Below are 19715 nucleotides of genomic sequence, written 5' to 3'. Positions count from 1 at the left end.
AGAACATCTTCCACTACTCCCCTTGGTGTACGAACACTTCGATCGGCTAATTGGAGCGTGACACGAGTAGGCTTCATCTCCCCCAAACCAAGCTCTTGATAAACAGAGTACGGAAGTAGATTAACGCTTGCACCAAGATCGAGCAAAGCTTGTTCAATACGCTTTCCTCCAATTGTGACAGCAATAGTAGGGCTCCCCGGATCCTTGTACTTAGGCGCGATATTCGTTTGAATGATAGAACTCACTTGCTCAGTAAGAAATATCTTCTTTTGAACATTAAGCTTGCGCTTCCGGGTACACAAATCTTTAAGAAACTTGGCATATGAGGGAATTTGCTTGATTGCATCCATAAGAGGAATGTTAATCTTCACTTGATTGAATAACTCATGCAACTCCGCATTCAAATTTGGTTTCGAAAAGCCCTCAAACGGTTGGGAAATGGTGCCGGTGTTGAAATAACTCGAGGATCCGGTACATTTTCCTTGCTCTTGCCTTTATCCTTTCCTTCTTCTTCAAGAGTCTCCTTACTTGTTTCCTTGGGAGATTCCTCAAGGATTGGAATTGAACGTTCGATAGGAGAAGGTAGCAAGGTAGGTTCCGGAGGCATCACCACTTGATTGTCAACTGTCTTGCCACTTCGAAGAGAAATAATAGCCTTTGCTTGCTCGGGGAAGGTCACCGAAGAGCTAGCAAAGTGAAGACCTTGAGAAGTCGGATTAGAATTTGGTTGCGGATTGGGTTGAGGTTGAGTAGGAAACTTCCCTTTCTCTTGTTGTAACAAACCCACTGTAGTTGTCAACTTGCCCAACTGATTTCTAATATCATTCCTCATCTGAGTTTGTTGCTCATTGATAGTAGTTTGACCTTGCAAGAGAGCACTAAATTGATCTTCCCAAGAACGCTTTGGTGGTTGTTGGTGGAACTGAGTAGGTTGTTGTTGAAATTGGTTTGCATGTGGGAATGGAGCAGAAGGAGCAAAACCAGGCGGACCTTGAGCTTGAGAAAAACGGAAAGCATTCTGAGGTTGCTTCCAAGGTAATTGAGGATCGGGGGGGTGGAACTTGAGAAGAATTTCCTTCATTAGATTGATTCCAACGGAAAGCTGGATGTTGCCTTGTCCCCGGATTATAAGATTGAGATTAAGGGTCAAAGCGTTGCACGGCTTGTACCTCTTCTGGAGCAATTCAATTAATCACATTCTTAAGAGCAGGAATATTGGGACACGCTTCAGTAGAATGGCCCACAATCTCACAAATAACACAAATTTCCTCCACTTGGCACACTACTTTCACTTCTTGAGATTGAGCACTCTTTAATTCCAACTTGTCAAGTTTTCGGGCTATTTCTTCCAATCGAGTTTCAAAAGCTGTATGCTCCGCAATAGAGAATTTCCCTGAACCTGTAGGACCTTGATTGAACATTGCTCTATCTCCCGGATCTGCAAACTGCCAAGATTGGGTCTTCTTAGCTAGTGACTCATAGTAATCCCAAGCATCCTCCGGTGTCTTTCCCATAAAATCACCCCCACCCATAGTATCCAGAAGCTGTTTACTCTCTTGAGAACACCCTGTGTAGAAATAGTTAACTCTGAGATACAATGGAAGGTTGTGATGAGGAACCGACATAAGCAAGTCCTTGTATCGCTCCCAATACTTGTGGTAAGTCTCCCCATCCCTTTGCTTGAAACATTGAATCTGATCGATAAGTAACTTTGTCCTGCTTGCTGGAAAGAACTTAGTGGTGAAAGCATCCTGAACTTCTCCCCAGTTACGCAGAGATTGAGGCTTCAAAGAATTGAACCATTGTTTTGCCTTGTCTTTGAGAGTGAACGGAAATAACTTCAAACGAGCTTGGTCAAGTTGCCCTGGAACTGTAACAAAAGAGTGTAGAATATTCTCGAACTCCCGGATATGCAAGTAAGGATCCTCCAATTCTCGCCCCCGAAACTCTGGAATTATACGAAGATACTCAGCTTTGAATTCAAATGTATTCCCGGCGGTCGGAGTCGGAATAACGATAGGAGATACTTGAGGAGCCCGTTCTGGATTCAGATAATCACCTAGAGTACGAACTGGAACTTCTTCGGCCATTGGGCCTTTGCAATTGCGATTTAATTTGCGAGGCGGCGAGTGGGCAGGATATGCCCTGGGAATGCTACGGATTCTTGGCGGTGAAGAAGAACGATGAAGCCGATCTGAAATTGGGCTTCGGTAAACACGCATACACAAGCAAAAATACTAACTAACTACCAACAAACTACCAGAAAGAAGGGGCCATCTTGCCACCTCAACTCAGCAAACAGAATATGCGAGGGGTTATGCCACCACCTCGGCTAAGCAATGCAATCAAATTTAAGCTAACTAACTAAATTAACTAAGAACAAACTCGATATTTAGCCTGGCTTTGTTACACCTCAAGTTTAGTAGAACTAGGTTAGAGGTATCCACCAAACTAAATACGAACTACTAACACATAAACGACTAAACTACTACTACTAGACGAAAGCGGGATACTTACAGTAGTTTGTCGAACCTCCAAGAAAGCCATAATAAGAAATCCCCGGCAATGGCGCCAAAAATGCTTCGTTCTCCAAGATAATGTGGAATAATACCCCAAGCGTAGGGTTTAATATGTATGTTGAAGCATAATAATCCGGAAGACCGGGATCGTACCCAAAGGAATAATTATATGGCTTGGTCGGATTTGTAGATGCAAGTAAGCTCGGGTTTTCGGCCTTTAGATAGCCAACTTTGTTTTACTTTAAACGGTGGAAATAAAAGGGCTAAATTAAAAACGAATTAACTAGAGAAAAGATAGGCTAGGTCTAGGAATTATCAACACTCAAGACTCGAGCTAAATCACACTCTTCACCTAATTACACGATTTAAGATACTTGATTAAAGTTCTCAAATCGGAAGATAAAATGATTTGAGAACCAAGCTAGCTCTAGAATTCATTTGGCAAATACCTCGAGCGACAGAGCTCTAAGCATCATGTGTGGTGGGTAGGCGATGCTCCCGCCTACACATGATCAAAGAGGTTAACACCTCGGTGATTTATCAAACAAACCCGAACCCCACATCAATTTTCAAATCAAAGGTTAAAGCTTTATTGGGTGTAAAATGCAATTTTCGCCCGAGCCATGAGGTGCTAATCACCCCATAACCTAACCCTTGAAACTACTCACCCATATCTAGAGAGATAAAAGCAAGCAAAAATCTACTTAACATAATGAAATAACAAGACTTGAAATAAACTAGAGATTAAGATAGATCGGGAGAAAATAAACAACTTTAATTAAAGCAACAATATCAAAAACTAACAACTAAAGGCAGAAATTAAAGTATTTAAAACTGAAAATGAAGAACACTCAAGAACAATTTGAATTGCAATGAAATCTAATCTAGATCTAGAAATTGTACTACTTGAATCTATCTACTTTTTTTTTACAAAATGATGTCATAAGCTTTTATACTCCGGGGATCCGTGCCTGGAATATTCCCAAGATGCTCAGAAAATTCGCCCCTAAGGCCCTCGGCATCGATGGCAACGGCCTTAGAGTGCTCTACTAAGGGGCTCGGCATCGATGTAACACAATACATCCCATCGATGCCGAGATGGTTAAGGGACTGGACCACTAAGGGGCTCGGCATCGATGGACCTTTTCCCTTGACATAGATGCCGAGCTCAATAGCTCGATGCTTGGCCGTCATCCTCTGCCTTGGCTGCCTGCCTCTTGCTCGGGCAATTCTGCTTCTGCTCGGGCAATCTAGCTTCTGCTCGGGCAATCCAGTCATCCTTGCCTGAGCAATTCTGTTTGATCTTGGTTTGTTTCTGCCTTGGCTTTAAAGTTCCTTTCTTTGACAATTCACCTACAAAACAGAACTAAAACACTCTACACGCAAATATCGTTAACAATAACTAATTAGAACTTAAATTAAACTGAAACTAGGCACTAGCGCACCCTACATTACATTCTCGGGTGCTTATCACCAGTAGCCGACCCCAGTTCAGATACGGTAGTGGCGATCGGCTGCGAGCGGTTGCGTTTGGTCCGCTACAGGAAGTGAGAGAGATAATCAGAGAGAGAGTTAGCAGAAAAAAGATGAGAGGAAATGAGTTGGTTGAGAGGGATGAGAACATGTCCCATATTTTGTGTAACTTGAAAATATCTCTACGTATACATGATACACTTACATACATATATATGATATATATTACATTTTATAACTTGTTAAGATTTGTAATAATTACTAGTATATGTAATTAAAATATAAAAAATAAAACTAACATAGAAGCTATTTACTAACTATTATAATTAAACTAATTAACATAATTTATATGTAATTAAAATAAAAAAAATAAAACTAACATAGAAGCTATTTACTAACTATTATAATTAAACTAATTAACATAATTTGAATGACAACAAAAAAAATTAGTGAGAAAATTAGGATCGTTACAATTCTGTTTGGAGCTATGAAAAACAATTACAGTAGAAATTAAAGTAGGAGCATTACTACTTAGGGGATATTGGTCCAAGTATTCAAGTTTGATGTTCATAATTAGTCTGCAGACAGCATACTAGGGATTCAATAAACCAAGCAGCAATGTTTCCTTCTCATTGATTTGAATACTCGTGTTGTAAATTTGATGGAATGCACGAAGTTACAAACTGATTAAGAATGCTGTATTTGTTTGCAAGTTAAAAATGTGCAGGGGAGAAACCTGTGGGTGATTGTTCCCCACGGAACCCGCGGTAAGTGTGTAATCCCTAGGTGCAATTGCTCTAGCCGGTCGCCCTTCCCTCCACCCTTTTGCCGAGCACAAAATTTCCCAACATTTAAAATTATTGTGACAGTTACGAACAAATAAACAATGGAAAACCAAAAAACCAAATAAAAGCTGTAAAAAGGTGTATTCTATAGTTGTTGCTAGTAAACAAAGCAGATAAATCTGCTCCTGTTGTAAGTTGATTAACTAGAATGATCGTCAATTAGAATTTGCACTTTTTGTGGTCCATTTTATTAAACAATCTAACCTTTGTCAGAACTTCAGCTTGAAGACTAGATTGGAGAAGAATCTCATTATTTTTTCCTTGCATGTAAGGATCCCTAATTAAACTCAAACGGGAAGAAAAGGTACAAGAGGATGAACAAACCCAACGTACAATGAAAAAAATTTCCCAACATATAAAATTATTGTGCCGTTATAAACAAATAATGGAAAACCAAAAAAAACAAATAAAAGCTGTAAAAAAATGTATTCTATAGTTACTAGTAAACAAAGCAGCTAATTCTGGTCTTCTTCTTGTTGCTGCTGCTGTAAGTTGATTAACTTAAAGTATGCCCCATCTTTGTTCTCTATAAGACTGGAATGAGTCCCTTGCTCTATGATCTTCCCGTTTTGTAAAACCGATATCTGGTCCGCGTTTTTTATGGTGGACAGCCGATGTGCCACCACGACTGTAGTTCGATTTTTCATCAACCGGTCCAATGCTTGTTGAACCACTCGCTCCGACTCGACGTCTAGCGCACTCGTGGCTTCGTCTAGTAGCAAGATTGCAGGATTTTTCAAAACAGCACGAGCAATGGCTACCCTTTGTTTCTGGCCTCCGGATAGTTGGACTCCTCGCTCTCCAACTTTAGTGGAGTATCCCTCTGGAAGGGCACTGATAAAATCATGCGCGTTTGCAAGTTTTGCTGCTTCGATTACTTCTGCTTCTAAGGCTCCCCCTTTTCCGAAGAGGATGTTTTCGTAGATTGATGTTGCAAAGAGAGCCGGCTCTTGTTGGACTAGGCCAATGTGTTTTCTAAGAGATTTGAGCTTGAGCTTCTTGATATCTTTCCCTGTAAGAGTTGATAACAAACAGCTATTAAGACCCAACCTGTGAAAAATAAGGTCTTGTACCGTGAACTAAGGGGGTGTGGGCAAAAACTTATGGCTTTCCAGAAGATGATCCTGGCAATCCGAATCCAAAAGTAAAGAAACTGATGCTCTCAGAATCAGCTTATAAATAGTTTTAAATTTTGATCATGGCCCAAGACCATGAACAAAAGCTGTGACAAAATTTCACGGTGCCATAATCTAAAATCAGACATGAAGATATGGCAAAGGGTCGAGCACAGATCATCAAAAAAAGGAAAAAACTCACCATCGATCAACACTTTCCCGGCTGTTGGATCATAAAACCGTAAAATGAGAGAGATCACAGAGCTTTTACCGGACCCGCTCTGGCCCACTAATGCCATACTCTGCCCTGCACGCACTCTTAGATTGAAATCCTTGAAGATTGGTGCATCAGGCCTTGAAGGGTAGCTAAATCGGACACCCTTCAGCTCGATAGTACCCTCTACCCTTCGTAGATCTTCTCCAGTGTCGCCTGTTACCTCTGTCTTCCTGTCAATAATCTCAAAGACTGATGCTACCATTTGGTTTCCTTTTAGAAGGTCTGGTGCCATTGCTAAAATCTCACCCATAGCTAATGCTGTTACTATCAAAACCATAAATGATTTCATGACAGATTTAAAGCTGGAAAGGCCCTTTCCCATCAAAACAGAACCATACCTGCACAAAGTTAAACAGGACTAAGCATTTTTTTTTTTTTATGTTGAGTGTACTTAACTGACGTATAGGTATTTTTGTACTTTGGACTCAAATCAGTACTCCCATTGTAGTTGCCAATCGGTGGGGATCTGGGAGGATAGAATGGGCACAGCCCTAATCGTGGGCGATAAAAATGATACTCCCTACAACCCTAACTCTTGGTCTGTATTCGGATTTTGGGATGTGCCTGACTCCCAATTGCTAGTTCTCTTTTTAAAGTCGAAGTGTTAAAATGTTTACTTTCTGAGAACTATTCCTTATAATTGGCTAGGAATGTTTTCCAAATTTCAACATTTAGATGAAGGGGAGTAATGGAAGCACATTTCAGTTGAATTCCAGTGCGATCATTACCTTACATGTCCCCTTGAAAAGTTGGAACTTTCAAAAAGACCAACATTAAGTAACGGCGAGAGTAGTTCACAAGGGAGAGAACCCTACTCTCTCTTCTCATTCCCTTACGTTACTTATTTCCTTCTATCTTCTTCTCCTTTCTCTTTCCCCTCTTCTCTCTGTACAATATTTAACTTGGACTTAAAGCTGAGTTTCAGGAGACTCGGGCTACACTCAGTAGTTCTCACGTTGATTTCTTCCCCTTTCTTCTTCTTCCCATGTGCATCTCATTACCTCTCAAATTATGCCTCTAATTCTATTGCCTACCTCTCCACATGTGCATGGATTAAACAGCAAACCCCTTTTACTAAGTCAATTAGGTGAAACTTGAAAGTTTATTTAAGTGATCATACAGGTTGGTGGTGACTGGTGCATGGACTCAACTGCAAGTTTGCAATCCAATCTTGAAAATATTAAGCTTTGTGCTGGAGTTGGTTAGCACCATTTAAGATACCTATATCTATCTCGCAAATAAGTATCTGGTGAACATCCACAAACTTGATTGAGCTAATTGTGATTATCCAACTACCTTTCTAAGGCTGGTTAAAAAGATGAAACTAAAACCACATACCATAAAGCAAGGCCATAGGCTGAGAAGATGAAGAATTGAGAGATTCCATAGAATAAGCCAGCAATCTGACCACGAGTAAACGAACGCCTTGAAGGCTCAACAAGTTCTAGAGCATAGAGTTCAAGGACCTTCTCTTCAGAGCAGAATGCAGCCACTGTACGGATATTACTCACAGCCTCACCGGCAAGCATGTTCGCTTTCAGATAGGCTTTGCTCAAGTTGCCACCATACCCTTGCATGAACATTTTCTGGGACAACAGGAAAAGAGTTGTGGATAAACGTTATCAAACGTCAGCTTTAATCTATAAACTTAAAAACTGAAGGACAGGACAACCTCGCTGATGTGGCCACTAATGATCAATGGATATGTTGCCATGACAACAAGCGTGAGCCTCCAGTTCAAGATGAAGGCGATGACGAATGAGGTCACAGCCAAACCAATGTTAAGTAGGAGAATTGAAGAGCGATCAACAACCACTGTTCGCAATAAGGTTGCATCACTCTCTAAACGAGATGCAAGCATGAAACTTGTGTTGTTTGTGTCGTCAAACCACCCAATTTCGTTTCTCAAAATAGCTGCAACCAAGTACGACAGGAAATTCAAGTGAAAGCAAACAAAAAGAAAAGAGATTATTTACAGAATGTAGATAAAGTACCAACACTGTTTGGAACCTAGGGAAAGAAAGAGAAAGAGAAAGGAACAGAAGGTAATTATTTTTCTTCCTTTATTTGGTTTGTTCCTAATATGGGAGAGAAAGGGCTTAAAGTGTAAGAAAGCAAGATAGAGAGTTACTTCCTCCTATTCTCTTTCCTGTTCCATTCTTTCCTCATTTGTTTGTTTCTCCATTACTATTTTCTTAATTTCTTCCTAATTTGTCTTCAAAATCAAACGAAAGAAAATTACTTTTCTTCATCGTTTCTATGCTAAACCAAACAAGAGAAGATAATCACTGTGTCTAACAACTATCTATTCTGTCCTTTCTCTCCCTGCTCCTCTCCTTTAGCACAAATTCCAAACAAAGTGTACGTATTTTGCACGTCACCATATAAAATAGTACTTTCATGACCAAAATCAGTCTTACCTGAAAACATCCTTTCTCGCACACGAAGAGTAAGCCGCTCTCCCATGATTCCAAAACATAGATGTGTGATGGTATTGACAATAAGAGTTATAGCAGCACCACAACAAAAGAGGATTGCAATCTTCTTAACTTCACGTTGTGTTGTTTCCCAGTCCATGTAATACGATACAAGAGCCTGAGTGACACCAAGGGCAAAAAGCGGAAACTGGGATCCAGCCATAAGTGCACAAATTGTGCCAATAACCCCGTAAATCCAGTCAGGACCCACCATGGAAAACAATCTTCGACTAGACACGTGTGGTGGCCTGACCATCTCTGCTCCATCAGCTCCCATTCGGCCAACAGATAATCTGTCAGACTGAAAACTTGTACCATGGCTGCTTGTGCGGGATAGTTCACGAGAAAACTTAATGCTGCACAAGAAAAAAGAACAGGAATATGTTGATACTTATGTGTATTCATGGATCCCAATTGCATTTTGTTGTGTTGTTTCGGAGAGCATAGAAATGGAAACATTTCCAAAGAAACAAAAGAAAAATGAAAAAGCAAGAAATGTATCCAGTTCCAAAAAAAAAAGAAAGGAAGAAAGAAAAAAGAACAAAGAAATGTATACAAATGTGAAGTAAAATTTAAATCAGACATATTTGGGTTTATGCGTCGTTTCACTAACACAAAAAAAGGAACAAGTACAATTCAAAAGGTTAATGGTATCATGAAATAAAAATAGTCAAATGGTATCAAGAACCAACAATAGTCAAATACACACCAAATCTATGTGTGACATAAATTTTGTGTTGATATGTTTAGGCATTCCACTATAATCTGCTGTCCTTTTTTGAAACCCTGGAATTTCGTTATTCCACTGGTCACTGGTGTTTCGCTTCCGTGTGTTAGGAACATGCCATGCAGTTTGATGTAAACAAATTGAACATTTATCCCATTTGTATTTTATGGATGCTAGTTGAAAGAAACTCATTTTTTCACTTGTACAGGAAATCCATCGGAGATACATGAAAAACAGTTCGCAGTAGCCATGTACAATGGTAATATTGATATTTGTACTTGTGCCAAACTCATTGCAAGGCCATCACGTGGGGGCAACAAGGATGTTTAGACAAACACCAGCTATACAGCTGACTCAAAACTAACATGCGGAAGGAAGAAACCACATTTCTGCGTCAATTATACAGACAACACACAGACAAGTTATACTGTCAGCTTAAATTCAGATCAGAATAAGTCTGCGGATTTAGTATCATAATATGAAATGGAGCATAGATAACCCTCGGTTCTATTTAATGCAATCACGCTAATCATCGTTGTGTAACATATAAATAATCAAAATGTTGTAGAATTTTGTAATATGTACCTGAGTGGCCTTCCCAAAGTAGGCCCACGTGAAGGGAGGCGATGGGAGGAAGCTGCCTCTTGGAGTTGAACAAGTGCCGCATAAGCACTATTGGGTTTTGAAATGAGTTCGTCGTGACTCCCAGTTTCCACTATCTTCCCACCTTCTACAACAGCTATTACATCTGCATTCCTTATGGTAGAAAGTCTGTGGGCCACAACTACAGTTGTCCGTCCTACCATCACACGATCAAGTGCCTCCTGCACACTCTTCTCGGACTCCGCATCAAGTGCACTTGTAGCTTCATCCAGTAGAAGAATTGAAGGATTCTTTACTATTGCCCTTGATATTGCAATTCTCTGCTTCTGTCCACCTGATAATTGTATTCCCCTTTCACCCACCTGCAAATCAATCTCTCGTGTTGGAAATTTATTATTTTAATATTAAATTTTTATATTTTCTGGTGCTAGACTTTTACAAGTCATGTGTATATCTGCGTGAGAGACTCTTATCTTAGTGGTTATCTGGATATCTAGGCAAATCTAGAAAGAATCGGAGCATATCCTTCATTCTTATCCATATCTAGTGAATCTAGATCAAATCAAAATCAAATCTATCCATATCTAAATGGATTTAGTCATTATTGAAAAAGATATGGTTTAGATTCATATTTATCCTATGAGATTTAGTCAATAATGAAAGATTTGATTTGGATTCTTTCTTGCCTATATAAGGCTTGCTAGAGTGAAGCAATTCAAGCCAAGAACACCAAGAGTAATGCAAAACTTGTCCTAAACACTTAAGCTTTTCATACTCAATTCTTCCTTTTATCTTTGTTCACTCAAAACCAATAAGCTTTAATATGTACGTGAGAGTCTTGGGCAAAGTGTAAGGGTGTTCTTTTGTGGAGCTTTGGGTTCTCTTACTTGTGCAGAGTAGGTCCGAACCATACGATAAATTATCGGGATGTTATATACTTATATCCTGGAGGGGACAAGTCAAAGATTTTCTATTGCACCGGTTTGTTACCGTAGAGGGCTTGAATCTCCTTAAAGAGAGCGAGATTTCCGCGACTCAGCCTGTTAATTTGTCCATTATAATTTTCTTCTTTGGCGTAAATTGTTGTAATTTCGCCAACATCTGGTATTACTCCTAACTCATTCCTCCCTTCCCCATGTTCTCTTGAAAGATTGTTCTCATAACTTTCTGCGTTTTTGGTGGCAAATTCCCAAAGTCCGTTTACCATTATAAGGGGATATTATTATTCACATTGCAGTTGCTTGAGTTGTTGGTACTTTAAAAGTCATATCCAAAGGAAATGGAAATGAATAAGTTTTGGCAACTTTCATAAGACACAGAAACCAGTTGGAGTGGTTGACGACTAAACGTTTTTTCCCCTCATTTCCAAGAATCTTCTTGGCAACCATGCAGGAGCATATCACTATTAATGCACATATATTAGAAGTCTCTCATCGTTTAAGGTGCTTTCAAACATGCCAATATTTACATGCAAATATAATGTTCTTTAGTTCCTTTTATACCTGAGTTTCAAATCTATCAGGAAGGTTGTTGATGAAGGACATTGCCTCGGAAAGTTTTGCAGCACGGCTAATTTCTTCGAGGGTGGCATCATCTTTCCCATAGAGAATGTTCTCTCTAATGGTTGTTGCAAAAAGTGCAGGCTCTTGATTAACCAACCCAATCTGTTGCCTGAGCCACTTGATGTCAAACTCCCTAATATCAACCCCATCTAATAGTATCTGTCCGGATAAGGGCTCATAAAAGCGTTCAAGCAAAGAGACGATCGTGCTCTTTCCGGACCCACTTCCTCCGACAAGGGCTACGATCTTCCCTGGAGGTATATCAAGACAGAGCTTATCGAATATCATAACATCAGGACGAGATGGGTAGCTAAAACACACGTCCTTGAACTGGATATGGCCTTCAAGTTTGCCCAGTTTCCTGTCATTTTTTGAGCTCGTTTTGCTTACTGCGTTTCTCTCTATCATCTCAAATATGGGATATGCAGCTGCTTTTGCTCGGATGAATGCTGAGATGTCTGGTGCTGCCTGTCCTAGTGACCTGAGAAGCATTGGATGTTCAAATTATGCCTATCTTGTTTGATGCAGCTATATCGAACATGAAGCTTGGAATAGAAAGCCTTTCATTATAATTCAATGCGAACATGACATGCTACATATAATGAAAAGATTTTATAGGCTTTATGATAGTAATTCATAAGCTTTTTTACATTTTTTTTTATCATGGATATAATTCATAAGCTAGATAGGTGCATTTGTCCACTCGGATCAGGAGTCAATACAGTGGACGTTGCTAAAACAGAATTTCTCCATGCTGTGGAAAGTCCATCCTTTGGAGTAGCATCACAGCCAGAGTTGTGGATTACTGAAACCTTAGAAGGCAACAAGCGATTCATCATAATTACTTATAAAGTCATTTTCCAGTTTGATCAACGGTGCTTTCACGGCCATGGAATAGCCTAATGAACTTGCTTCGGATCTATGTCAACTCTACCATACCAAGGTAATATCCAAAGGTACCAAGATGATCGAAAATCAAGTTGTTACAAAATGGGTAATGGCATATCCGCAAGTCGTTTTTGATCTTTAGGTTGCATCCAAAAGTTGTTTTACATTGTCAATTTGTGTGGAAGTTCTATAGCAGATGCATTGTTCTATACATCTAGCAATTCCATAAACCGAAAACACCAATGAACATTTATCTTGTTTGTGGACCTATTGACTCGCCGGATTCATAAGATTGGATTACAACTCATATGATATTGAATCTCCGGCACTTGAAAGGAAAAATATGGGTCAGAGGGATTATATACCTGATGATGATGGACAACTATCTCTCCTATTAAAAAAAAAAAGGGGTATAGAGTACGTGTGGACTGTGGTATAAAATATCACCATATTTAGTAGTCTGGTGAGTCTAACAGGGCATATAAGTGTTGCCTTTGTACAAGGAACCAATGAAATTCAAATGGTGTGAAGGAAACCCCAGGACTCATTCATATGCTGCCTTCCAATTTGCGTGGACTGACTTCTAAACTCATATAGAGTCAAACTGCCTTGGAAGGTAAGAAAAGAATATGGGGAGAGAGAGACTTACAGTCCGGCGATGACGACATTGAGCATAGTAGTGAAAGACTCTCCTCCATTGGCAATGCCCTTGTGAACTGTTACGCTGGTGTACCAAACAAGCAATGCCCATGAAAGGAAAAGGATACAGTGCATTGTTCCTAGTCCCAAACCCTTGGCTAGCCCTGCTTTCCTCCCGTACGTGTAAGTATTCACAAGCGCTGTTCTGTAGGATCTGACTACCTTTTCCTCCCCAGCAAATGCCTGGACTGTTCTCACATTACCAATCACCTGAGAATTTAAAAAAAAATGAGGACAGAGAGAGAGAGGTGAGGGAAAATGAACTGAGCTCCCATCTAGTTTTGAGATTTTTTGTGGGTCCATAAGTCCATTCACTTTGCAGAACTCATCAAAAAGATAATTCATGCCAAAAAGGTAGTTTGGTCACACACTTTTTACCACATGAACAAATCACGTTTGTGCAAGAAAAATGGATGGTCGGAATCTCAAACCAAATGCCCATATTTTCTTCCACAAATGCTGACTTGTTCATAAAGCAACAATGTCCCATCAAACTGATTTTTGACACGGATGATCTTTCAGGAGAGTCCAACAGAGTAAATACTCCTCCAATCATTTTTTCAGGCCCGCAACGGGCCAAAAAAGCTCAAAAACTGAACGAAACTAGAACTTAAGAGACTTAACTTGAGCTCAGTCCGAGGCAAAGCAAGGCACCTCGATTCAATGATTTTGTGAGTCAACATTAGGCTCACTTACACCAAACTTCTATACTTCTAAACGGTTGAGTCCTAGTTATGCGTCGTTTGTCTTACACCAAAAACAAAAACTACAGTTTTTCTTTTTGTAGAGAAACCAAAGATCGACTTTCCGCTTGACCAAAAAAAAAAATAGAAACCAAAGATTGTACTTGTTTGTTGTTTCTGTTTTAGCAAAAAGTCACCAAACTATTTCCTTTTGACCAAAAAAAAAAAAGGTCACCAAACATTACCAAAACAATAATGAAAAAAGTCGCCTAAAAAGGCTTAAATTTTTGCTAAGAATTCAGAAGCCCAAAAAGATGAAATGGTGACTCTGTTCACCCGACAGTGAGGTGGTGAAATTTCAGAACGAGGGAATCCCATAATTGGGTCAGGAATATTTTCATCGAACGTGTTTACAACATTTAACAATAGCAATGACAATGAGAGAGAGAGAGAGAGAGAGAGAGAGAGAGAGGACCTCTTCGGCAATTTCTCCGGCCTTGACGTAGGATTTACGGACACTGGCAATGAGACCAGTGGCTACAAAGGCGTAGACGCCACCAGCAATGGCGATTAGGGGTACGATAGAAAGTGTCACCAGACTAATTTGCCACACTCTAATGAATCCAATTGCGAATCCTGCTATGAATCTGCTTATGTAGTGCATGAAGTTTCCCACCTGCGTTTTGTTCACCAAACCACACGAATTCAACTCCAATGCCTTTCTAACAGATCTCCAGCACAAAAAGAAAAAAGAAAAAATTAAGTAGTAGTACAACTTTTCATCTCTTTTGAGCAAATTTCATTTCAAGAAATGGCAAAGGATGTCGTCTTTTTTTTTTTTTTGTCACAGCACCAACATTTTCTCTGCATTTGATGTTCAAATCTCCAAGAGACAGTCAAGAGAAGGAAATGGTTCCCAATGGAATTATTCAAATCCTAGATTTTTTTAGCTATGGTCAAGAACGTCATGCACGTCGAAAATTATGTTCATTCGATGTTGTTTGAGTAGAGTATATTTTCTGAACACATTTATGTTTAGAACAAAAAGGGTTTGAATCCAGTTGTAATAGTATATTTTCCAACATGATATTTGGGAAACATATCAAACAATAGCGGCTCAATACGTCTTTTCGCAAATTTTGCGTTCTCCGCAATGTCTATAAAGTGAACAGTTTGCATCATTGGATGGGTCCCAAAAAAAGCTTAAAAAACCAAATCTTCGCAACTAGAGAGGAGCCGGATCCAAAGCGATCAGGTAAGTGGTACTTTAGCGGTTCCCAAGAAGTCACACTAGCAAACATCTTGGTGTGAAAATCTAAGAGATAGGTTGAGTATGAACATGATAGCAAGTAAAGACATATATCAAAAATTGCAGGTTCAATCATGATAGTTAGGGGAAAACAAATTATTGGGCCATTGGAGATTTGTACGCCCATAAACTTTATGATCTCAAAATTAATCAAAGATTAAAAGTGTGCATATATAAGATGCCCCGGATACCTGGTTGGCTAAATGAGAAAAAAAAGGCCAGGGTGCAATAGGGTGCGTAAATCAAAACAAGTTTGATAATGTAAGATGAAATTAGTGATGCTCCTCAAATCTACTATAACAAAAAATCAATTATTTGCTTTCGATATTGTATTATACTACCAAGTAATATGCTAGTCACGTGTTGATTACATCCCATGATTAATTCACAATTAAATTCCAAATTTCAACAGAGAAGAATATGTTCCCTTCAATATTTAACCCTATTTTATGATTACTGGACAAACCTTCTGTTGGCTTGAAGGTTTGGAATGTTTGGCCTCCTTGGGATTCAAACAAGAATAATTTTATTCATCCTCTTTTAAAGAAAGTGAACAATATCTTCCTTATGATTGGTGAAAATTGTGTCGTATTCCACGGAATCAATTTTTTTTTTTTTGGTAATAATGAGTTAGCTTGTGATGGGACCTACGCATTTTTCATCAATCACAAGAAGAATAATGTTCACAAAATTAGTTTCGATTCGAACATGCGACTTCATGGACAACAAACACTTATTTGATTTCTTGAGCCCATTTAACCAAATCCCTTGGGGTTAATATTTACCCCTATTTACACACCTTAATTCTCTCTAAATTAGGAGTAAAATTTTATACACCGAAGTCACGTGCTGAAAAGGTGGGGTGGGGTGGGGTGGGGCAATGATTCTTTCTACCAGTTTTCTGCCATTATTTGGGCATTGAATTTTTTCTTGTCTGTTACATCTATCACTGGTGGCAAGTGGGATTCAAGTGCAGTACTACTCCAGAAATGCCAATTAAATTCCAACTGCCCAACTCATGAGTATAATTAATGGCTCTAAAATACAAAGGTTTGTGTCTTTTTTCTAAAATCATGTCATTTTCCAATCAAGCAAAGAAATAATTTCGTGCACAATTTTTAAATGTTTTTCCGTATCAATTTAAAAAAAAAAATTTTAGAGCATGAAATTAAATACTATGTTTTATAATCACATAAAATGACAATGACGGATGGAGAGTAGAAAGAACAAACACCATAAATGTTGGGGCCCTTTGACAACAATGGCCTCGTGCTGTGGTACCCAATTGTTTAACCAAAAGGCAATTATTATCGGTGTAGAACCAATTATTTTCGAGAAATGGATACCAAAAATGAGCCAAAAAAGATGTGAAACAATTTTCCCAAAAAATTAAGCACAGAGGACTATTAATTCTATCACCCACGACCATGTTTGATCTAAAAATGGATGCAAATATTTTGGAGCCTAAAAGATAAATCATACGTACCTTTTCAGAAATGGCATCTTGAACGATAATAATGTTACTAGTAATCGCAGCAATGACTTCACCGGTAGAAGCCTCAGTGTCAAAAAGACTGATGTCTTGATTCAACATTGACCTCAGATATGCCATCCGCATCTTTGCTGCTTGTCTTTCCCCACTATGCATCCAACATGCCACCTCTACATATTATTACATACATACATGAGAACTTTAATTAATTAACCAATTAATTAGAATGAAAGAAAATAAATTGATTTGTCCTTACCGGCCCATGATGAAAATAATATAACCACACTAAGATATACGAAGTCCAACGAATACTGCAAAACAAAGAACATCCACGTAAAAGATCGTAAGGTACAATTAACGTAAGAAATATTAATTAATTGGGTGGTTCATTTCTTTGGCACTTCTGTCCACGTCGGTTGATACAATGAGTATTCCAGAATACTACCGTATTTATTATCATTGCTTAGGGACTAATCTTTAATTTTTTAAATTTTAATGGATCAAATTTATTTCTAACAAGATATACTATATATATATATATATATATACACACACACCACGGATCAAGTGAGGGATCCCTCACTTTGTTAAAATGCGAGACTTTTATTTTCCGATCAAAATTTGAAAATCCGAACTGTTCAATGTGTGCAGAACGTGATTTTAAGGGTCCACGCGAGAAATCAGCAAAAAAAATGAACGGGAAGGGCTTCATCCGAGCAGTTTTTTTTGAACCGTTCAATGAAAACTGCTCGGATGAAGCCCTTCCTGGTCATTTTTTTTTCTGATTTCTAATAAGGATCCTTAAAATCACGTTCTGATCATTTTGAGCGGCTCGGATCATCGAAATTCAATCGGGAAGGCGAGTAGCGATCATGAATTGACATATATACCTGATTTATAATTTTTAACGTACATGATTAATCGTCTTTGAAATGATTGGGCTTGAAAAACAGTAAAGATTGAGGTACAGCAAAGACTGTACAGCAGCCATGTACATATGGTTTTTGCGCCCGGCTCGGGTCCCGCAAAGATGATCGGAGTCGCTCATTTTGTTCAAAACATATATATTATTTACGGTTCTTGTAAAAAATCATCTCAATTCGATATTGGTAAAGGCATTTACGAATCATCTAACTTTGCTAAAGCTTTTTTTTTTTTGGTCAAACTTTGCTAAAGCCTTGCTGTACCATTAGCAACTCTCTTTGGAAAAAGCCCGCAAATTCGATAAACTAGGCAATCTGTTTTTAAGGACCGGATAAGAGCTGCTTCCATTTTATAAGTCATATTCATGCCTCATCCTGCTAAGGGAAATAATACTACTTATTTTTCAAAGTAAAAGTCATGTATTGAGCGAATGACATATCTCGTAAAGTGTGCAGTGAGTACTTAAAATATAAGAGGTCTGAAAATACAAATAACTCAGTGTTTTATTATTGAATGTTTTAGCAGAAACATGTTTTAATAATTTGGAAAACTCTGTTCCAAAAAAACTGATTCTATTTCAAAGTTAAGCAAAAGAAATGAACGTTTTTTTTTTTTCAAAACAATGTCTTAAAATCAATTGGCAATCCGTCTATTTCGAACAAGTTTTGTGTGAACTATTCTGATTGAAAAAAAAAAAAAAACTCATTATTAAACAGCAACCAAGGGCCTGTTTTTCCAATGGGACAACAGTGATTTTTGACCGAAAGAAATGTCCCAGCCCCAAAAAAAAAAGAAAAAAGAAAAACAAATAGATTTTACACATACCTTGGCAACTCTATGAGAAGCTTCTCTAGGGAAGAGATAAGCCATTCCAATGATGTTTATTAGCTTCCCAAAGAAAATGAAGAAAACCGGAACTGAAGCGCCGTGAATACAAGCACCCACGGACCCAACAAACATTAGCAAGTAATCGTAAGCGTCCGCGAATGCAAAGAGTTTAAGAAACGGAACTGTTTTGGGTTTCTTCTTTTCTTCTTCTCCTCCTTCTTTGGTCTTTGTGTCGTTCACCGAAGCGGTTTCGACGCCGGAAAAGGGGTCCTGGGTTCTCATTTTGGCCGGAATATGGGCGGCGTAGGCGGTGGGGGTTGTGTATATCTAAATGGTGTTTCGGGTAGGAAGACAATTATGGGGGATTTTGTTTTGTTTTGGAGGTGATAGAGAAATTTAGCGAATTTGGGTAGAGGAAAATGACCAAAAAGATTTCAGAAATGCTATGGACAAAGACAATTTACCCGGAAACTATTCTGAAAAGATCAACTAATAATTGAGATTCACTTTGATGTATGTGATACAATCATCAAAATAATTCTCAACTATTGATTGTTATTTTCGAGATACTTTCGGGATAAATTTTTTTTGTACCTAGCATTCCCCACCAGAAGATTTTAGAGCAAAGAGAAACTAGTGCAGTAGTAAAGTGGTTGACCGAGGCAGTTGAAGTTATGATGTAACGGCCACCCCCGCCATAATGGCTCATCTGCACGCAAAAAAAAAACTATGGGTACACTAAACAAAACTTAATTTTAATAGGATTGCGTGGGATTCGACCCGAGGTTTTATGCAAACGATCGGGACGGTTTAATTTGTTTGAAATATATATATATTTTTTAAGAGTTCTTGCAAAAATTAGTTCATTCGGATTTTGGTAAAAGAGTTTGATCACTTTTCATTCCTGAATTTGCAAGGGCAAAAATTTAATGCATTGATCTAGCCTTTACTGATACTTGAATGAGATGATTTTTTTACAAAAACTTGTTAAAATAAAAAAATAAAATTTTACCCAAATTGAACAATTCTGATTATTAATATGAGACCCTGAAATAAATCTCATGAAATCTGGTGCGGATTAAGGATAGGGAACCCACAGTTGGGCTCATCTGCACGTATCTCTGTGAATTATGAGAGATTTTGGAATGAGTACTCTCTCTCATTTTTTTTTTTGTCAATCTTGTCTATTTCTGACTATCTAAAGTCACCCAAATTTGTTAGGGTATCTCCAATCAATCCTAGCAAATGCCAATCACCTTTTTGGTTCTCACAAATACCTTTTTGCCTTTCAAAA

General features: G+C 38.5%; 1 protein-coding gene across 1 annotated transcript; it reads right to left on the bottom strand.

Moving 5' to 3' along the window:
• Positions 1 to 5167: 5167 nt before the first annotated feature.
• LOC131307709 (ABC transporter B family member 2-like) lies at positions 5168 to 18848 on the bottom strand. Its single transcript, XM_058334360.1, has 12 exons — positions 18419 to 18848; positions 16926 to 16980; positions 16664 to 16839; positions 14344 to 14544; positions 13136 to 13395; positions 11539 to 12079; positions 10019 to 10398; positions 8650 to 9062; positions 7902 to 8143; positions 7568 to 7815; positions 6155 to 6567; positions 5168 to 5849 (listed from the first exon to the last, which is right to left on the bottom strand). Exons 1-12 carry the CDS (start codon positions 18701 to 18703, stop codon positions 5293 to 5295), a joined length of 3771 nt encoding a protein of 1256 aa, XP_058190343.1. The 5' UTR covers positions 18704 to 18848; the 3' UTR covers positions 5168 to 5292.
• Positions 18849 to 19715: the final 867 nt, after the last annotated feature.

The sequence above is a fragment of the Rhododendron vialii genome, chromosome 11a (genome assembly GCF_030253575.1).
Source record: "Rhododendron vialii isolate Sample 1 chromosome 11a, ASM3025357v1".
Lineage (NCBI taxonomy): Eukaryota > Viridiplantae > Streptophyta > Magnoliopsida > Ericales > Ericaceae > Rhododendron > Rhododendron vialii.
Note: the sequence above shows the minus strand (reverse complement) of the source record. Positions and strands in the feature narration are given on the sequence as shown.